The 20,907-nt window shown below is 37.3% G+C and overlaps 1 protein-coding gene across 6 annotated transcripts in view; it reads left to right on the top strand.

Annotated features, from left to right (window-relative positions):
• EYA1 (EYA transcriptional coactivator and phosphatase 1) overlaps nucleotides 1-20,907 on the top strand; it is a 325,931-nt gene that overhangs the window by 169,294 nt on the left and 135,730 nt on the right. For all 6 annotated transcript variants that reach the window (XM_082432589.1, XM_082432593.1, XM_082432591.1 and 3 more), the window contains 2 exons: nucleotides 2,750-2,799; nucleotides 4,386-4,504. In XM_082432589.1, the coding sequence (XP_082288715.1) occupies nucleotides 2,750-2,799; nucleotides 4,386-4,504 (169 nt within the window). Of the gene's footprint in view, nucleotides 1-2,749; nucleotides 2,800-4,385; nucleotides 4,505-20,907 lie in introns of those variants that run through there.

Raw genomic sequence — 20,907 nt, 5'->3', positions numbered from 1 at the left:
AATTAGAAAAAAGGCAAACTTAAAAGACCTCATTAACTAATCAGAAGTCAAAGTTACTAGTTGAGGATTCTTGAATTGAAATTCTAAGAAGTTCTGCTTTTTTCTCTGTATTTTCACAACTCTGTCAGTACGCTACTCTGGGTATTCTCTACAAAGAGTTTTAAAAAGCATTAAAGTGAAATGACTTCATTGTAATCTAAGATGACCATTTATAATGTTATGGGAAATATTTTTGCACTCCTAGGAGCATTTGAATTAAAAATACCAGATTAGGAGGAGACAAGAAACATACTAGGTTTATGGATGTAAAGCAGAAAATATGAGCTTACTGAATGCCTAACAGCATTTTTCTGAAAACCATGAAATATTTTTTTTCTCTTTGAATGGAAAGGCGCCTAATTAATTATTTTTGCAGCACATTGTGTTTTTAGACCTTGAAAACCTAGAACCTTCCAGAGATATTGGCAAACATAAGAGAAAATCAACGCCAATCAGAAATAGGTGTTCTTTTTAGATAAGTCATTACAAGAGTATGTTTTCTTACTGCACTGTAATCTTGTACTACACATAAAAAACTAAAAGCATGTGAAGTGTAGCATTTTGTAAACTGTAACTAATTTTGCTCACATCTGTGTCTAATTGTTGTCTGCATTCGCATTCTTGAGAGTAGATTTATTTTTCCTGGACCACGATGTGGATTCAGCTGACCAGCCTAAGTGAGGATTAGTTGTTTTAAAGTTATTTTGATTAAAGAGTCATTTTTAAAAACAGTAACACACAACACATGGTTTAAATAATCCTTGAGACACAAAAGAATATATCTGATGTATACTTAATGAAATGAAGATCATGGATACGGGTTCAAAAATTGTAGTGTACGAAGTACAGTAGACACTGAGTCCAGCCAGCCTAAAACAAAGTATGTTGCTGTGAAAATGCATTTTTTTCAGTGAGAAAGCGTGTTAGAATGATTCTTATTTTGAAGTTCATTTTTTTAAATTAACAGATTGACTTTGCATTTAAATAGGATAGGTTAAACCTCAAATATAAATATAATCAAACTTTCAAAGTATACAAGGAAACTAAAATTAGGTTTCTAAGATGATACTATCTAGCCAAGGTTAAAATAGGAATGTATTTTAATATGTAACAGAAAGTATGTTTTACATACTCTTTCACATAATTAAGCCAAGAGAGTTCTTAAAATTAAGTTAGTTCTCACCTATAATTTATTCCAGGTGTATAAAAGTGGAAAAAAAGAGAAAAAAAGGAAATTTATCCTTGAGGTATATCGCTGCAGTTTCTAAAGGAAAACATTTAATCTTGTGTGAGAACGTTAATTTCAACAAAAATATCAGAAGCCAGTTGTCACCAAATGACCTATCTGTAGGCATTAAAATGAAACTTTTATTGAATACTCAGGCATCTCTTTAAAATTATTTTTCATCCTGCACATATTTTAGAAAAGTATACCTAGAAATTTCATGTAACATTATACCAAGATATTTAGACTTTAACGATGCTTTATTCTTGCCAAAAAGGTAGTACTTTTTAATTTCATAAATCATAATTAAAAAAAATAACAGGACTCAACAGAAGATGCTTGGCTGGATAACTTTAATGCCATTTGAGATGCTTCAGGTTTTTCATCTTTGTTCTGTAACCCTAATTGATGTCTGTTCCGGTTGAATGAAAATACACATCAAAGATTTGGAATTCTGAGTCATTTTAAACGTTATGCAGAATGCCCTTTACCTCCGAGGCAGGCGTTAGCCTGAGCTTGTGGGCCAGCAGCCCACCCTCACCTGAGCTTATCACCTGCTGGCAGTTTTGCTGTCTCTGGACGAAGGGCAGTGACTAGCAAAGCCTGCAAGCTAAGTTAGCTGTTCAGTGAAATGCCAAATACAGATTCATCTGGAGACAAAAGAGACCAGAACTCTGGCCAGCTGAGACACTGAAGTGATTATTCAACTCTCCATTCTCTCTCCTGGTTTAAAAGGTGGAAAATTAAACCAACAGCGAACTGCTTTTGCTATTTCACCAGGCAGTGATGGATTTCCCTGAATTTAAACATCCACTGAATTTTCAATTTGCTTGGGTACATGAGCACATTGCTCCACGATGGGACTCTGGGGAGGAGAACTTGCCTTTGCCATTTCTCGTTGAGTCCGGCACTGCCTGAAAGTGGCCCAGAAGCCGTTTTGGTGAATGTTCAATGACAAATAGTAAATATAGGAGAAAACCATCACGATAAGGATAAGAAGTGTCCGGAGGCAAAGGCGTGGGCGGGAACTCGATTTCAGCTGCTGAGAGCAGGAGCTGAAAGATCTTCTGAGGATGCTGGAGGGGTTAATGCTTGAACTGCTGCTGTGAAACACACTCATTTTGCTAATAGCTATTTTTTTTTTTCCAAGCACCTTGTCCAGGCTGCCTGGATAAGGCTGCTTTGCATGTTGATTGGGGGAGGGGTAATCCCGTTTGCAGCTGTCATAGGCCAGTGATGAATCACTCTCCCGTCATTTGGCTGCCTTCCCCCCTAACAAGGGGAGGAGGAGGGCAGACCTGGAGGAGGAAACAACAGTGGAGACCTCAACTTAAAGACAATATGCCTTTCACCGCTGCAGTATCCTCCTTTTTCTCTTTTGGTTAAAAGAGAACATTGTAGTCCTGAGCCACGTGGTCTGTATAATTAAGAACTGACACTGAAGCAGAGTAACAACAGCTTCTAATTTTTTACCCCTGATCACAGGTGCAAACATCTCAAACCAGTTCAGATGTTGCTGTTTCCTCAAGTTGCAGGTAAGGATATCGTTGATATTTGACATTTGGGGAGATTACCTTTCTGTGACCCCCCCTCCCTATCTATTTTTGTCTAGTATTTCTTAATTATTTCTATTAATAGCCTTGGTTGGAAATTACTTAACCATTTGTGTGTGTGTGTGTGTGTGTGTGTGTGCTTGTAAAAAAAATTGTTCAATATGTAGAAAGAGAAGAGGACCCTGGGTTTGCAAATGATTAGGGGTTCTGGTTTCTGGGGTTAGGAAAACTGTGAATGTGTCATGAGAATGAGGGGAGAAACACTGGATTTTAAGCCATTCCCCATTTGAATCCAGAAGACTTGGGGAAGTCAGAACTCACTTTGGAAGTAAAACGGTTCATGTTAAGCCGTTTTAAAAACTGACGTTTACAGTCAGTTTAAGTGCAGCCTCCAAATTAAAATGACTGTAGCTTTTATTGGCCTGGTGGGGATGAGGAGCAGACAGTCTTAGCTTCATACATATTAACCCCCCTCCTTTTTTTTTTTTTAAGAACAACACAAAGTTTAAAATAAAGTGAATAGGGCTTAGACTTTCAAACACTTGGCTGTCAGAAAACAGAACGGTATCTAGGTGTGTTTTTAGTCACTTTAAACAAATGCTCGCCTGTCTTCATTAAGAAAAGGTGCAATATAAGTGAATGGCTCTGAAATTGTGAACATGAATAGTGGCTTCTGTACCCTGTAGGGCATACGCAACTGCTGAGTCGAAGAACTTTCGGGGGGGGGGGGGATTTCGCTGGTTTCGTGTTGTAAAAAATGCCCAATTTGAGCAGGGCAGTGGCATTGTTCTTATTTCCCTGAGTGGGTGACAGCTGAGGTATTCTGACTGCTCGTGTTCCTGGGGACTCACTGGATGGTGGCCTGATCCCTCCTCACTTGGGCAGGCTCTATGTAATTCACAAAGCAAACAAGCCAGCCGACATCAGGATGTTTTAATGCTGCATTTGTTTCAAGGGAGACAGAGGAACAATTAAGCAGTTTACCAGAGTAAACACATGCATCAGGGACATCTCATTCCCTGTCACTGGACTATAGGCTTCAAGTGTTGTATTTGGTTTGGAGACCCATTAAATTACAATTGGGCGGTAAATTATAAGGGAGTACCTAGTGCTAATTTATTAGATGAAAGAGATTCCATAGAAAAGTGATTTTTTTTTTTTTCAATTTTACACTTTCGTCTTTTAGAAAAATAATGCCTTGGGGGGTTTTTCCCACCTAAAAAGAAAAGCATGACGGTCTGTTTTCTTTGATAATAAAAATAGATGGAATTGTCTCATTAGATCTTGGGACTTGATGAGCTATCGGAGGAGAGAAAAAGAGATTAAAAAAAACCTCTATATGAATGGCTGAATAGGTAAGGCCAGTGACATCTTGTAATAGTACACGTTACGTTATGAAAGGATGGCTGAAGTGAAAATGTAAGACGAGTTATTTTGAGTCGAAGAAGATAGATACAATGGGACTTTTGTGCGAATGTGTTTCAAAGAAGGTGTCAAGTCGTTAGCACATTAAATAGTGCGGTTATGAATTTGGTACATCTGTCAAACGGAAGGCTTCTTGTCTTTAGGTCTATGGAAATGCAGGATCTAACCAGCCCGCATAGCCGTCTGAGTGGTAGTAGTGAATCCCCCAAACTCGATAACTCTCATATAAATAGTAATTCCATGACTCCCAATGGCACCGAAGGTGAGTGTCTGCCTTCTCACTGTTTACTTTGCACCTTGTTTCTTCATCAGTATACACTGTGTTACTAGGTGGTTATGATTTCAGTTGTCAAATCCATGAAACCACTGTTTTATTTCTTGTTTAGGTAATTTGACTTATGAACCAGTATTCACCCTTACTTAGGGACTGCATGTTACCAGGTTATTATAACATTACACAGACTGGTTTTATTTCACATAGATGCACATGTATGCATAGTATACAAGTGTATGTGTGCATGACATATTTAAGCTTTGAGTGTGTTTTTTCTTCTTGTTGATCGTTCTCCACAGCACAGTATCAATTTGCAATTATTTTGCTCTATGAGCCATGAAAATTTGGATTATTTCCTTTATTTTACTTTCCCTTTGTTACTAAATATAACCAAATTTGTTTCAAGGCAACATTAGACTGGATTGTCTCTAAATAGCAATAAAATAATTTGTGTGCCTAATGTTCTTGTGGCTTTGACCATTGAAATATAAAGAAGTAAAAAAATACTTATTGTTTACAAATATACTACCTTACTTGGAAGATAACATGAAATTCATTTACTTTCTTAAAGATTAAGTATATACTTGAAACATAGTACTGTTACAATGATTTTTGTGTAATTAATACATATGAATATTTATGTAAATTTTATGTAAATAGGATGCCTACTTTAATCCATATATACCTAAGTCTAAACATAGGTAAAGCTATTTGCATGTATCGTTAGCTGTCGTGCACGTTTATTTAGGTACTATACATATTTTTAAAACTTCATAGAAGGGTATGTTACATATTGCATTGTATTTATTTCTACTTTAGGCTATTGAAATATTCCTTCTTCACAGGTGATATTTTTGCTTATTTATTCCTTACTAAGCCTTAGGACCTTGATGAACTTAGAACATAAGTTTCACTAGAAGTTTGATGAATTATCTACATTAGAATTCCATCCATAAACAAAACCCTTAACCATCATTTTTCAATCACCATGATGATCTTTTATCATAGTTCTTAAAAACAACAAAAAAAACCCTAAATGCCATAAAATTGTTTGTTTGGTGCAATATTCCAGTATGTCTGAGGGAAGCCTTTTGAAACTGATAATGATATGACATTTCTGGTAATGGATACAATATAAAATCAGTTGTTTCTGATAGGAGATAACTTTTACAGCCTCAGTGATTGTTTTTACATGTAAGTAGTCTGTATTTTCCTTTTTGAGTAAGTACCTTCATTTATGGAAAATGGTCCCTGCCAAAAGTAGAAACTTTGCTGACCTAGCAAAAAAAAAAATCTCTGAAAAAGGTTCCTTTACCTGTGAAACTCTTTTCTGCCCATTTCGATAGGCTATCAAAAAGAAACTTCAGTTATGTATAGGAAAGTCATTCTAGCGTTTAGGAAGATTCTATAGAGCAGATAAAATAAAAGCCAGCAGTCCTTTTTTTCTCTCCTTTGGAATTTGGCTTCAGGTGTGAGCGTGGCAACTGCTGCAGTGTAGACTGGACCGGGTGTGTGCACAGACATACAGACCACTGCAGGGCCCTGGACCGGTAGGCCCCATGCCAGTGTCAGCGTGCAGGGTGGCCGCTGAGGGCAGCATCAGGGGACCAGAGGTGGAAACCTGTAACAGTCATTCTCATCACTGTGAAGTCCAAATAAGACAATCATTTAAAGTAACTTAAAAAAAAAAAAGAAGCTTTAAGTATGTTAAATTGCTTTGATTTATAGAATAGACCAATACATATTGGTAGGAGTAATTATGAAATGATGAGTTAATTTTCTTATATATGAAGAAATGAAATAGGGGTAAGATGTTTTCATTTTGTCATCGTTCTACTGGCAAATCATCTCCTACAAAAGAAGAACCAGGCAATATTGAAACAGAGTATGTATTGGAGACTGCCCCCTTGGATGGCTTTGTGTGAATGATGGCGTGGTTTGCTTTTTAAGGGCATGTGAAATGATACTATTTCTGAATATTTATATTTCATAGCTTGATGTCATGTTTGTATTCAGTAATATGTACTTGATCAGATTTTTGCATAACTAAAGTAAATCCAAAGTAAGAAAATGTTTTAGATAACTGTGTAATCTGCTGAACCATCAATTTGGAAAATACTGAGAAATTATTTCTCTCCTAAAAAAAAAAACAACCTTATCTTATGGCTTAGAAATGGATTTTTTTAGACCTATTTCAGACAGGTACCCAGTTACTCACATCACTCTGTTTTCGGGCATTCTTCACTGGTATACTTTGCAAAGGTTATGGTAGTTAGAAAGCGAAGTGAGAAGATATCAGTATAAATTATCCAAAGAATACATGAAATTTTAGTCAGTCGACTGGGGCATCAGTTTTACTTTAGTGTACAGTTTGAAAACATGGACCCAAACTTTCTTCACCATCTATGCTACATGTCTGTTCGGATGCAAACGATATCAGAAAGTTCTGGGTTATTATTAAGTTTGTGAATCAATTTATCATGCTACTTACATGTTCCATAAGGCATTTGTGTCTTTTCTCTTAGTCACCACTAGAGGAGTTCAGCTTAAAAATTAGTGACTTCACAGTGGCTGACAAGCTTTCCTGGAATAGAATCATTATAGATTTTCCTATTCCTTCTTTGAAATCTTATTTATTTTGAAACCAGCAGTATTTACCAATGAATTAGAGGAATGAAAAAAACAAGAAATCCCTTAACTTTTCAAAGAGTGTTTAAAATATCAATCACCTCCCCTAAGTCCATAACAAGTATTTCTAGCTATCCCCGCCATGATGGATGTGTAAGTGACTTTATTGCAGCCTGGCTGCAATGAGTCTCCTTAATTAGGTCAGCAAAACTTCCATTGAGTTTACATAGTTGTTGGCCCTTCACCCACTTAGATAGGTTGTCTTCTCTCACCAGAGCCATTTTTTATTTCCTGCAACCACTTGTTCCTATCATGAGGCTAAGAAAACATGAAAATCTCCTGTATCAAAAACCATAACTTCATCTGAAGAACAAACAAGAAGGGAATGGAGTGGAGAGGCAGAGAATATTAAGTTTCTTCTTCAGTTGGCTGCCAAATTATCATAAGACTCAGTGTTTGTAGGTTCTGTCCTCACAGGCTAGTGCCTATTTTCATGGTTCATCTAAGGGATAAAGACAGAAAGACACTGAGCTGCAGCCTCAGACATTGTGCTTTTCTCCTTCCTAGTTGAAATGTTCTTTAGTGAGATTCGTTGTTTGAATGTTTCAGATTTCAAAAGTTTCAACCCTTCGTATTTGTATATTCTATTCCAACCTCTCTGTGAATTGTTATCGTTGCAGTGAACTGTGGGTTTCACCCAGTTTATAAATCTTTGAACTAGAAAACATAAAGAGGCAAAAATACAAAATAGCATAAGTGAATGCTTGACTTGCATTCAGAAAAGCACTGTTAGAAGTGATATGTTTCCAGATGAGTTAATAAATATTTTAGATTACTGTTCAACAATTAAAGCTTGACCTGGAGAGACTGATGGAATGGTTATGGAAACATCAGTGGTGACTTTTCTTTTAACTGTTTTCTTCTAGTCTTTTCGTCTTCCGGGACAGAATGGAAGAGGAATTTCTTATTAGATTATTAAAACATAATTTTTAAGACATAGGCTCTTGGGTGGTGATACTCCTATTAGATAAATATGAGCGTCGGACCCGAGAGGATTTCCAATGTGTAGGTATATGTTCCGGCCTCTCTTTGGTAGAGGCTGCGTGTTGACGTTTGTATTGTGTAAGTGTGAGATGTAGTTGGGAAATGTTTCTTCAGAAGGACCTAGGGCTCTAGCAGTAAAAGGATTTTTATTTACGTACCTAATTAAGGCCTTGTTTGCCAAGCAGTGATTCTTTCCATCTTTGTTTTTTCTGGTTGTCTTAAATCCACGGGAGCATAAGATTGGTCAGTTCATATATTGCTAGTGTGAGTGTTTATTTTTGGTTGTCTGGGGGTGAGGAGTGGCAAAGGGCAAAAAAGAGGTGTGAGCAAGCAGAACTAAAAGCTCTCATTCTCAGTTTTCTTGACTGTAAATTTAGAGGCAAACTCAAGAAGAGGCTAAACTTGTCTTAGAGCAGAGGAATTTGTCTTGAAGTGACATAAAACCAGATGCAGTTGGAATCTTCACTACAAATAGGGTTTCAGGAATTCTGATGGTAATTCAAATAGTAATTTTGAATTGGTATATCAGATTTCCCAGATGATAAGAGATGCAATCTTGGATTAGGTGGCTAAATTTTCTGCATTTTAAGACTGATTTAGTTGTGTATTTCATATTTTAGGCTGATAGGTTAATTCAATTTTACAAATTTCTATTATCAGAAGTTATTTTAAAGTTGCTTTATCCTTTCTACAAAGCTTAGAATGCAAACAAATTGTCAATATCTTGAATTTGTTTTCCTCACTGTAATTTTAATTTCGTAAAATACAGTTATATCCAACTAGAGTATTTTTAAGAACTCTTACTTATGAAAAATATGTAAACTGGAGTGAATGTGTATAACATTATGGTTTGAGGCTACATCTTAAAAGCTGTATTTATATATTTGTGGTCAAATTTTCTGTTGTCAGTAGAAAAAACGGTAATCTAATTTTATTGTTGTTTACATTCTGCACATGATTTAGTTTCTGGAAGATGAAGGGACATTGTGAGTAAAGGAGTTTCTACGTGACATTCTTAGAGTCTGTCTGTAGCCACAGAAATGGCCTCTTTTGAATTGTTCTTTAGCAAAAGCTGTGAAAGGATGAAAAAAATAATTTGTTAAGATTTAATATTTGCGTATACAGTGTATGAGAATAATTTTCACATGCCTGTTGGTAATTAATGAAAGTAATAGCTAATTTTTAAGAATAACTTATTATTAGTCACTAAGCTGACCATTCTCTACGATTCATTTCATTAGTCTTCAGAAAATCCTTTGAGGTCACCAACATAGTGGTTGAGACACTGGGTTTGAATCCCAGCTCCGTTTGCTGGCTGTGTGAGCTCAGGCGCGTTAACTTCTGTGTGGCTTAGTCTCCTCATCTGTACAGTGGGCATAACAGCAGGTCTTACATCAGGCTTGCTGTGAGGATGATATGTGAAACTTGTAACACACTGGGAACTTACTAAGTGCTCTATGAATTTCTAGACCATGTGTAAACAATAGCCCCTTCTAGAGTACCATTATTGTTTCAGGTACAAGAAAACTGAGTCTTGGAAAGTTAAATGCCAAGTTGAAAGACACATGATTTGTAATTGGTACCACTGGTATCTGACCTGGTATTTGAATCAAGTTCTGTTTGAGTCCAGAGCCTGGGTTTTCAAATCACTGTATCACTCTAGGGAGAGAATACATGATTCCACCATCCGCCAATACCTTTTCTAATACCTTTGTACTAAACATCGGTACCTCCACTGTCCTTATGACTGGAGAACGCTATTCTCTAGCAAACAGCAGAGCTGTAAAAGGACCAATGGCAGAGGCTTTGATGACAAAAGGACTTCATTATAAGGACAACTCCCCAGGGTAGTCATACCCTGGTTTTTAAGTTCTTTTGTGCACGAGTGTGTGAGATTTCTTCCTTGTGTCGTGCGCACATAGCATATTGCATCAATAGGTTAACTTCTAGGGGATTGTCTCTTACTAGTTTTCATTTTCAAAGCTTTAGACTTAATTATGATTCCACCAGCCGTCCATCTATGTTAAGCCTCTCTGGGATCAAACAGAGTGGGGAAGTCATCTCTGCTTTTCATTATAATAGTCATTATTATATGCACATTTGGATTGAAGCAGTATTACTGTGAAATTTTAAAAGTGGTTGCAGTTTTGCTACTGCTCAGAGTAAGTCTTTTTGGCCTCAGAAAATATTTTGAAGTGGGTGATAAATTTGGTCACATTTCTCTTGACTTTAAGAGCCAGGTTATAGTAACCAAGCAGAACTCAAAGAAGAAGCTTAAATGGCATTTGTTGGGGGCTCCATAGGAAGAGCAGTTACCAAAGCCATGAGTTGGGAACATGCATGCTACATTCTAGGAACAGGAGGAGAGAGAATGACAGGGAGTGGGAGAGGTCAAGTGGGAGGAATAAAGGGGTGGCATGTGTAGGGCTTGCAGGTTGGCAGACATACTCTAGCCAATTATATATCACTAACTGTATGTTTCATAGTAAGAATAGGAACTCTAATACTGCCTGAAACCAGGCTCAGAATTTCTAGATGGCCAGGCTTCTTGATAAACTAATGACTCGATGTAGACAGTTTTCATCTACTCCCAATATCTAATAGTTCAGAGAATTACAGCTCTGGGGCACCTCTCCCCTAGCTGGGCCAGAACTTTCATTGGAACAGAAATATGTATAACTTCCTAAGGACATCCTATCTCTGGGAGAAACTTTGGTTTCCCCCAGAGGGATGTGCAAACCTTTAGTGAGTGCTAGTATTTAGGCCAATCCTTATCCTTTTGGTCATGAATTCCCTGATTTAAGTAATTCCTAATTTCTTAGGATGCCCAAGGATGTTTTGGGGTGAGCAGTATATAGATAAAAGTGGTGTGTATGTGTGTGTGTGCGTGCACGTGTGTGCGCTTATTCTCACCTTGCTTACTTGGAATAAGGTCCAAGAATAATTCATTCTCTTCTTTTTGCCTCCAAACTTACAATATAATAGAAAGAATATATACATAATTGCAAATTTTCTATTTTTCCCTTTTCACTTTGGGTAGGAAAAAGTCATCTGTCACATAGCCATCCTCAAAGACTGCTAAATATTGCCTTTACTAAAAGAGAACATAAATTTTGAGAAGCTAGTCAAGGATTTACGTTAAGCTCTAGGACGCCCAGTAGTTTATAAATAAAAGCTTACTATGATTATGTACAAGGTAGTTTGCTGGTTTTGCAGGTTTTTTCAGTTCTATTTCATGCCTCCAGTATCCCATTACACTGAAAAAGGTGGGTGAACTCTACCAAACACATTCCAAGGATGTATTTTAAAGTGCTCCCTGTAATACACAACAGAGACATTTTTTTCTTTCATAAAATTAATCTAAATCAAAATCTGAAATATTTCCCTGTTTTATCACTGCATCTATTACTGATAAGGGGAATTTTGTGTGGGGAGAATACTCTTTTAGCAAAATAAGGATTATGAGCTGAATAGACTGAGTTCTTACTATCTGTTTAAGCGTCTTTTATTCCCTCCACCTACCTTATTTTATTTCATCCTAAAAAAAGTTAGGGTAGCTTTTCTGCACCTCATTTTAAAGAGTTTAAGTGATTAGTCTATGCTTCCACAGCATATTATCTGTGTTGGAAAAGAGATTCAAAGGCATATCAGGCTAATTTTAAAGCCTGCATCCTTTACACTCAAAAAAAAGGACTTCCTAATAGCCTAAAAACTTAGCACTTACTGAAATACTTAACCTGCCTTAAGAAGTTTTTATGTTACTTTATCTAAGATTATTACCCATTGAAGGAACTACAGCTTCCATTTATATGTGTATTTCACCTAGTAGGGGCTCAAGGGTCCCTAAGGCAGAGATAAGTCTATTCACTATCGTGTCCTTAGCAGCTGGCAAAAGGCTTGGCACTGATTAAACAGTCAACAAATATTTGTTATTGCATATTACTAAGTAAATAATGCAGGTGAATGATTCCAAGAGAAGGCTCACTAATTTTATTTACAAAGCATTAACAGGTTCAATAAGTAGCTAAAGCCCATTTTGCAAGTTTTTGAAAATGATCATTGCACAGACCAATTCCTACAGTAGCCATAGGCCGTCCATCCAGAGAACATCTGCAGTCATCATTGCTGCTGAGTTTGAATTTGCTCCATAGTAACTGGCTTGCATTTGATATGTACTGATTAACTGTTTCATAAATGGAAACTTCAACTTGGACTCAGTATTATTTAGCAACGATGAAATAACTTTCACATAGTCCAAGAAACAGCTGAATGATAAAAAGATCAAGCAGTTAGCACACTTAGGTTTAGTATCCTTACATAGATGGTAAGGAGTCATGATTGGAGGTCTACATTTTTAAGGTGGGGAAAAATTGCAGGAGCAAGGATGTATACACACTGCAGTGAAAAGAAGATACATGTCATATAAGAATATATATCGTACTATATATCCACTATTTCCTTGTTAATTCAAGAAATAGTTATTAAGTGATTGTGTCTAGAAATTTACCAAATACCATTCTTGCCAAGGAGAAGTTCATGGTCTACTGTGATTTGCAGACCAATAATCAGATGACCACCATACTTGATGCTCAGGGCTGTATTCTCCAGAGGAGGAGGGACGCCTAATCATGACTGAGGTGATCGAGGGATAGTTTCTGCACACTGGTAACGCTTAAACTGAATCTTGAAGGAGAGGTAGAAAACCACTGGATGCCAAGCCAGAAAGGCAGAAAGGGAGGCCATGGATTATTCAGCTGTACCCGGGGTATGGGGTGTGTGTGTGTGTGTGTGTGTGTGTGTGTGTGTGTGTGTGTGTGTGTGTGTGTGTGTGTGTGTGTGTGTGTGTGTGTGTGTGTGTGTGTGTGTGTGTGTGTGTGTGTGTGTGTGTGTGTGTGTGTGTGTGGTGAGAGACATGGCAGACAGATGATGAACGGCCTTATGTACCAGGTTCAGGAGTTTGGATTCAATCCTGAAGGAACTGGGTGACCTGAAGGCTTGCAAACAGGAGAGTGATGTGATAGAGTCTGTGTCTTGGAAATACACTTAGGTAGTACTTTGAAACTCTATTCAACAGGTGGTAGGTGGGGAGAAAAGACTCCAGGTGAGAAGTTATGAGGGCATTTTTATCTAAAATCATGTACTTATTTATATATTTTTATTTCTTTCAGCACAAACTTCTATCTGATACTTGCCTTAAGGAAAGCAGAGAATGGATAATATTAAAAATATATTAGAGCAGTATTGCATGATCGTGAGAGGGTGGATTTTGCAATCAGACTAACCTGGGCTTTAAAAATGTCAGTTTAGCTATTTACTAACAATGTAACTGACATGTGGGTTTTGAGAGACACCAGAGCAGGGGGTTGGGGGAAGTCCCGGAAGCCAGGCTACTAGTCCTGCCCTTACCAGTTAGCAAGTGTGATGCCCTTTATCTCTGCTTCCTGGTCTGTAAAATGAAAAGAATAATAGTACTGACCTGTAGGGGTGTGAGGATAGTTAAATGAGTGGGTAAAGCACTTACAACAGTCTGAATCCTAGGAAACACTTAATATCCATTGGCTGTTTTTGTTGTTATTGCTTTATCATATATGATCTCTGAGCCTCTGCTTTCCCCACTGTAAAATGGGGGTTGCACCTTTATCACTGGGTGTATGTCACCTAGTAGAGGCTCAAGGTTCTTTAAAGGCAGGGACAGACCTAAAATGCTAAGCACAGTCACTGCCATACTACACGCTCAAAGAATAGCAGCTATTATTAAAGAATAATACATGTTATATATTTTTAAGCAAACATATCCACTGGGACTGGCTACTGCAGTGTTTCCATGGAAAGAGAAGATGTTTCCTTCCCTTGTGAGATCTGCACATCTCTTAATAGCCTTTGCAGGTACTCTGAGTACCTGTGGTACTCAATAAGTACTTTCTCAATTAATACCCGGTGAGGGTAGGATTTCGGTCTGGCTGCTCCTGTGATTCGGTGAAGAATGGGAAAAGGTATGATCTGAGATGTAAATTTGGTAGGTTGATTACATTTTAGGCAAGTAAACCATTTTTCCAGATTGATACGATTGAGGTTATGAACCCAAGCCAGCTCATCTGCTTCCAATCTTCATACACTAGTTTATTTTACCATCCGCTAATTTGCAACATACAGTGATACACTTTTGTTCAATGCCCTGCTCTTCTGGGACTTTCCTATTACTGTGCCCTTCACTGATTGTTCAGATCTCCATCAGAGGAATGATTAGGGATGATAAAACCCTAATTGGACAACGTTTGATTTTTCAGTCCTTTCATAAAAGGTATGGTAATCAAAGAAATTTGAAACCTAATTGTGTGACCTTAGGCTAGTTTTTAAACATCTTTAAGCTGCAGTTTCCTCATCTTTCAAACGTGACAATTATAATAAATATCTCATGATGTTGCCACGAGAAGCAAATAAGCTATTGCTTGTAAAGTGCTTAGCACAATGCCTGGCATGTGGTAAATGCTCAATATATATAAGCTATTTTTAAAGTGACTACTCTTCCTCATGAAAATTCTATGTAAATATTGCCTATGCCATAAATTGAGACTGTAATATTGCTAACTTAATTCTTAAAATTGGAACAACCTTTTCAGACCGTTGTGCCATGTTTCCGTTCTTATAACACACTAAAAATGTTTAGATCCCACTTTGGCATCTAAATGTAGGTATCTGTTAAACGTCATCACATAGCATATTTAAGATTTGTGTGTTTCATTATATATATTTTACTTAAAAGGACCATAAACAAATATGAACTCTAATGATATGAGCGCTGAAGTGTTTTGGGGAACTATATTATGTCTGCAGCTTATTTTTAATGCGTGTAGAATAAGATGGTTTTATGAGGAATAGATGTGGAAAAGTAAATAGATTAAAATGTTAATGGTGAAATCCTGGTGGTAGGTTTCTGGCTGTTCACTGTATAATTCTTTCAACTTTTCAGTATGTATGAAAATTTTTGTAATAAAATATTGGTGAAAAAAGTGAACCTCAGATACTTAAAGTGTCCTAGGAAGGAAACATTTATTTAGTTTTCACTGTGTACAAAGCACTCTGCCAGGTTCTAGCACATATACAATGAAGTATGACACTACCTCTGCCTTTAAAAGCTCACAGTCTGGTTGGGGGAGATAAGACTTTTTAAAAATTTTGGCAAAAACTGAAAGGTCGTGTTGTGTCAATTAAATTATGAAGGCAGAGATTTCCAGTCTGTGGCTTAGAGATCCCCAGGAGTTGCAGAGCTAGTACTGAAAGTCAGCAAATACTGTGCAAAGAGCTCTGTCCGAAGGATGAGGAAATTAATAGGTCACATACATCTTTAACTCTTTTTCACGTATGGACGTTCTGTTATGTTTATGAAGATATAAATTTTCTTGTCCGAAAATTCACAGTAGGTTTTTGTCATCAGGTACTTTCTCAATCAACAGATTAAAAATAGGCTATCATTTGGATTCTGAAATATTTTGGTGTTAGAAAGAGGGCTTCCTTCTCAAGAAGGTTAGAAGCCACTGATCCAAACAAAAGTGCTCTCAGAGTTCAGAGAAAAGAGCTCCTCAGCTTGCTGAGGTCTGGCCAGGCTTCAAGAAGGAGATGGAATCGGAGCTGAGTGTTTGGGAAATGGGTAGAATTTGAATAGGTTGAGAAGGGATGGAATGCATTCTAAATGAGGGACCAATACGAACAAAGGTAGGATCGTTTGGGAGACTGGGAGGAGACCAGTTGAGCTGAAGAGGAACTGATAGTAGATAAGGTTGGAAGGATCATCTAGAGCCAAACTAGGAGGTAGAGGACCCTGAATACTAGGCTAAGGAATTTGGACTTCATCCTGGAGCCAGTAGAGAAGCCACTGAATATTTTGAGTGAGGGATTGATATGGTGCAAGTGTTTTAGGTATGAATCTGGCAGCAATTTCAAGGATAGATTGGATTGAGGGAGAGATGTGCAGCAAAATGGAGGCTCATCTGATCTGCCCAGATTTCGTGTGTTAGAAACCTGAGCTTGTGTGGCAAGAATGAGAATTACCAAAAAAAAAAAAAAGGAAAGTGAAATCTCAGGAGACATTTTAATGGAGCAGCCGTCACTTACCAAGTATCATTTCTTTTACCAAAAAAAGTCAACTAGTCCAGACCTCTACATAAATCGTTGCACGGCGCTACTCCAATATGCTGTACTTCCTGTGAATAATGAGTTTTGAAACTGAATAACATTTCCTGTTGGCTATGTATACCCTTAAGTTCAAGTTTAGTCTATGTATGTTGATTTGGTTTTCATAAGGTTGTATTGCTATTTTGTAGAGTTAATATTTTTCTACTCTCTTTTAAGAAAAAGAGGATGACTTTAAATTTTTAGAGGGATAATAATCATATTCCAGATTATGATACCTCGTTTTCCAAATGGGTATTAACCAAAGGTAGATATATACACTTTTAGATAAAGAAGAAAGAGTTGAATGGCTGCTTGTAATCTTTAATTTATTAATTCAATTATATGTCTAAAATAAGGTATATAAAATATATAAATTTAGGAATATTGCTATCTTGCACTTTCATATTTCATGTAATAATTTTATTCTCTTTACATGTGCGTTTGGTATCCCTTGATGCCACTTTTTGTGTCATTTGACACATTTTTTTAAAACATACATTTCCACTTTGGCCTCATGATTTGAGCAGTCATTAGATCTGTGAGTGATACTATCATTGAATCCAAACTATAACTTAATATTATGATCGTTATACTTTTGTCTTATAGGTTATTTGTCATCTGTACAGCATAATTGTATCTCTTTAAAGGGCTTTTTAAGGCTTACTTACAGTAATATCTAACATTTGTCTTGGGCTGATCATGCCCCACAAATTATTATTAAATCTTTGTGACTTATTTACCTCTCTTTTTACTGATACAGGAAGGGTTCTCTCTAAACATACAAAAATTCCAATGACTGATATTCCTTTATGCAAATGTATCTTCTCCAAAGAGTACTTTGCTCAAAATAACATGAGGGGCATGTGTCCTGTGAGAGGCTTTACAAGAACCTGCACATACATTGACAGAGTGATAATTTGAGAAGAATAAAATGTAATCTTCTGTTTGATCATACACAGTGTGTTTAATTGCCTTATGCAATATGCCTAGTGGTATGAAGTCAGTTGTAATCTGTTTTTTAAAGTCAGTTGTACATTTTTACCTTCATCCATTCCTTCAATGAATATTGTGTTCCAACTGTGTGTCAAGCATGGTGCCATGTTCTGCAGAGATATAAAAAGCTGGAGTTCCTATCATGAAGAAATTTATAATACATTCAAACGGATAAGACTGTGAAACGTAAAATGAGGTGGAGTAGGATATGTGTTCTAAATGAGGTACAAGCTCAAGGAAAAGAAGAATCACCCCTGAGTAGTAGGTCAGGCAAGACTTCACACAGCAGGTGGGACATTGGTTGATGGGAATTTGTAGAACATTTAATGTCAGAAGGAAAGGCACTAGCCATACTGTGGATTTGAGGAAGCATTACACATCCAGTAGACCAGTTTGGTTTAAATGTTTACTGTATATATGGACATGTGGTTCTTTGTCTGTAAAAGGGAGATAATAAGTATCACATAGGAAAGTTAAGACAATTAGATGTGTCCTTATATTTTGTAATATTCTTATATTCTTGTACGTTACCATTTGTTATACAAATGTAAAATGTGTATGGAAGAACTGGCAAGGAAAGGAAAAAATAAAAGTATAAAAAGCTTGGTCTTAGAGTATAGAGGACCTTATGAATATGATAAAGGAAATGGTAACTTAATCTGGGAGAAAATGGAGAGCCTGCTCTTACACCTCAGAGCCGGGAGTGACTCGCTCAAATCTCGGCTAAGGAAAGATAAGTATCTCTGCTCAAAATAGAGTAGAGACTGAAAAGCAAATTGGTCAGCTTTTCCAAGAGAAGAGGTAAAAGGTAATTAGGTTAGTGGCTGAGAAATTAGGGGGGAAAATGGTTGTAAAGATTGGAATGGTAGAAATGATAGACTTGGCAATGGAGTGTGAGGAAAGAGTTGCTGGGAGGAATCAGGGTGAAAAGGAAACTTTCAGTCTAGGTGGCATGACCATTACAAAGGGCTAGGATGAGGAGTTTGCATTTGAGCAGGTTGATTTGACCTTGATCCAGGCAAAGGGCCTTGCATAATTGGGATGTGAGGATTGGTCCCTGTGAAAAAGTTGTGCATGTGGATAGAGATTTGAGAGTTGTCTACATGAAGGAGATTTGTTTTAAATTGTGGAAAGACATGACTGTGAGGGACAATTTAGATAGATGAGGAGGTAGAATTATAGAACCACAGAGTAGGCAGAGGAAGACAATCCAGAGAAAAAGACATATACAGGTTAAAAAAGGGAAGCACTGCTGTGTTGTGTTGGTCAATGATGAGAAAAGTGTCAGAGGAAGGTCCACTCCACAGAAGAATTAAGGAAAATCAGGATGGAGAAAAGTTTGCATGGGGCAATTAAAAATCCTTTTAGTAAAATCCTTTTAGTAAAATAGTAGCTATAAAGGGATGATACAGAGGATTAAAGAGAGAGTAGATATTAAGGATTTGAAGGCAAATTTTCAGAAAACTTAGTGATGAAAGAAGGGAGAGAAGTAGATCATGCTTGAGAGAAGTTTTTTTAAAATCAGGGCAGACCTGCCTTATTTATTTATTGGATTTTTAAAAAAAATTTTTATTGGAGTATAGTTGATTTACAATGTTGTGTTAGTTTCAGGTGTACAGCAAAGTGAATCAGTTATACATATACATATATCCACTCTTTTTTAGATTCTTTTCCTATATAGGTCATGACAGAATATTGACTAGAGTTTCCTGTGCTATATAGTAGGTCCTTATTAGTTATCTATTTTCTATATATGTCAATTTCAATCTCTTAATTTATCCCTCTTCCCTCTTTCCCCCTGGTAACCATAAGTTTGTTTTCTACATCTGTGACTCAATTTCTGGTTTGTAAATAAGTTCATTTTTACCCTTTTTTTAGATTCCACATATAAGCAATATCATATGATATTTGTCTTTCTCTTTCTGACTTACTTCACTCAGTATGACAATCTCTAGGTCCATCCATGTGGCTGCAAATGGCATTATTTTGTTCCTTTTTAAGACTGAGTTATATTCCATTGTATATATATCCCACATCTTCTTTATCCATTCCTCTGTTGATGGACATTTAGGTTGCTTCCATGTCCTGGCTATTGTAAATAGTGCTGCTGCCTGTTTTTAAAATTAGGGGAAGTAGAAGGAAGTAGTCCCTCGAGATGGAACGATTGAAGGTGTTGAGACCAAACAATCAAATATTGGAGCATTGTTGCAAAGAAGCTATGGACGTGGCGCAAGAATAAAGGTGTAAAATTTAAACCCTGCTAGAGGAAAGAAAACCTCTGTTGAGATTCATCAGTGGGAAAATGGGAAATGTTGCAGAAAGATCATTGAAAGATTTAATGCAGCTTCTACATTCTTTATAAAATAGTTGGTGAGGACATGTGCTAAAGAGGATGGGGATAAGGTGCGGTTTGGGGTTTTGAGTAAAGTAGAAAAGACGTGATGGAAACTTTCAGGCAGAAGAAATGGGAAGGTGGGATTGTCAAGCAACAGGATGACTCAGAAGAATACAGAAAGCATACATTTCAGTGGATTCAGTTAGCGGGTGAACTGTGGTCTCCCCTCCTATGCTCAACCAGCCAGAAGAGAGCCGAAGAGTGAACAGCAAGAGATGGCCAATCCCGAGAATGGAGCTTGGCAAAAAAGATGCTTGGGAAAATGAGGTGACACGTGGGATTCTAGGGCGGGAGTTCTGGGTTCCAGACTGGGCTGGTGTGGTTGGAGTGGGAGAATGGATAGGGGTTTAGAAAGACGGGATATTCTGAGGAGAGTTAAGAGCTAGTCCAGCAGAAGTGAGCAAATGAAAAAGGTAAAAGGTGGTGTTATTTAGAGGCAGTGCAGTCCTAGGAAGTGGTGTAGCTGAAGTATTTAATCACCAAAGTGGAATGAAAGTAAATCTCATTGAAATAGAAGAGAGAAAGGAATCCTAAAGAGTAGCAGAGGGATAGTGAACAGAGTTTGTAAAGTCCTGGAGCATTGAAGTGGGAAACAAAATAGAGAGGAAGACCAAGCGTGTGCCAAGCAAAGGCAAGCTGTACTGTCACAGTTAGAAGAAAAGTTATGAGATGAGCTTAGATACTACCTGGGGAGGATCTACGGCTTACCCAGGCTGGTGCCTTTGCTGCAATCCTGGGCAAATTGTTAACACAGAGGCCGGCTCCCAGGCCATCAGGCACAGCTGTCCTCTGGGGGAGAACGTGCTTTAACTGCCCTCTTAATTTATAGTGAGAAATAGAACTAATCAAATGGACTGGGTACTTATCTCCTCCGATCAGCCTATCATCTTCCTGGAGATTATGTGACTGCAACATTCAGATTATAATGAGAAGTTGCTTGATGAGCCAAGGAATCATGGTATGATGGGTTAGTTGGATGATCTTTATAGCTAAAGTCCCCAAGCTCCAATGTTCTGATAGCTCTGTCTCCAGTTAAATTTATGGTGAACAGACAGGATTCTCTTTTCCATGGGCCACTAAGCAGTGGCTGGAGAGAAATGCCCACATTTTCTCCTGGAATCCTCTATCACAATTGCCATGTTCACCATCCTCCCACTAG

The sequence above is a fragment of the Balaenoptera physalus genome (assembly GCF_965194825.1).
Source record: "Balaenoptera physalus genome assembly, chromosome: 17".
Classification (NCBI taxonomy): Eukaryota; Metazoa; Chordata; class Mammalia; order Artiodactyla; family Balaenopteridae; genus Balaenoptera; species Balaenoptera physalus.
This window is presented reverse-complemented; position numbering and strand designations above follow the sequence as displayed.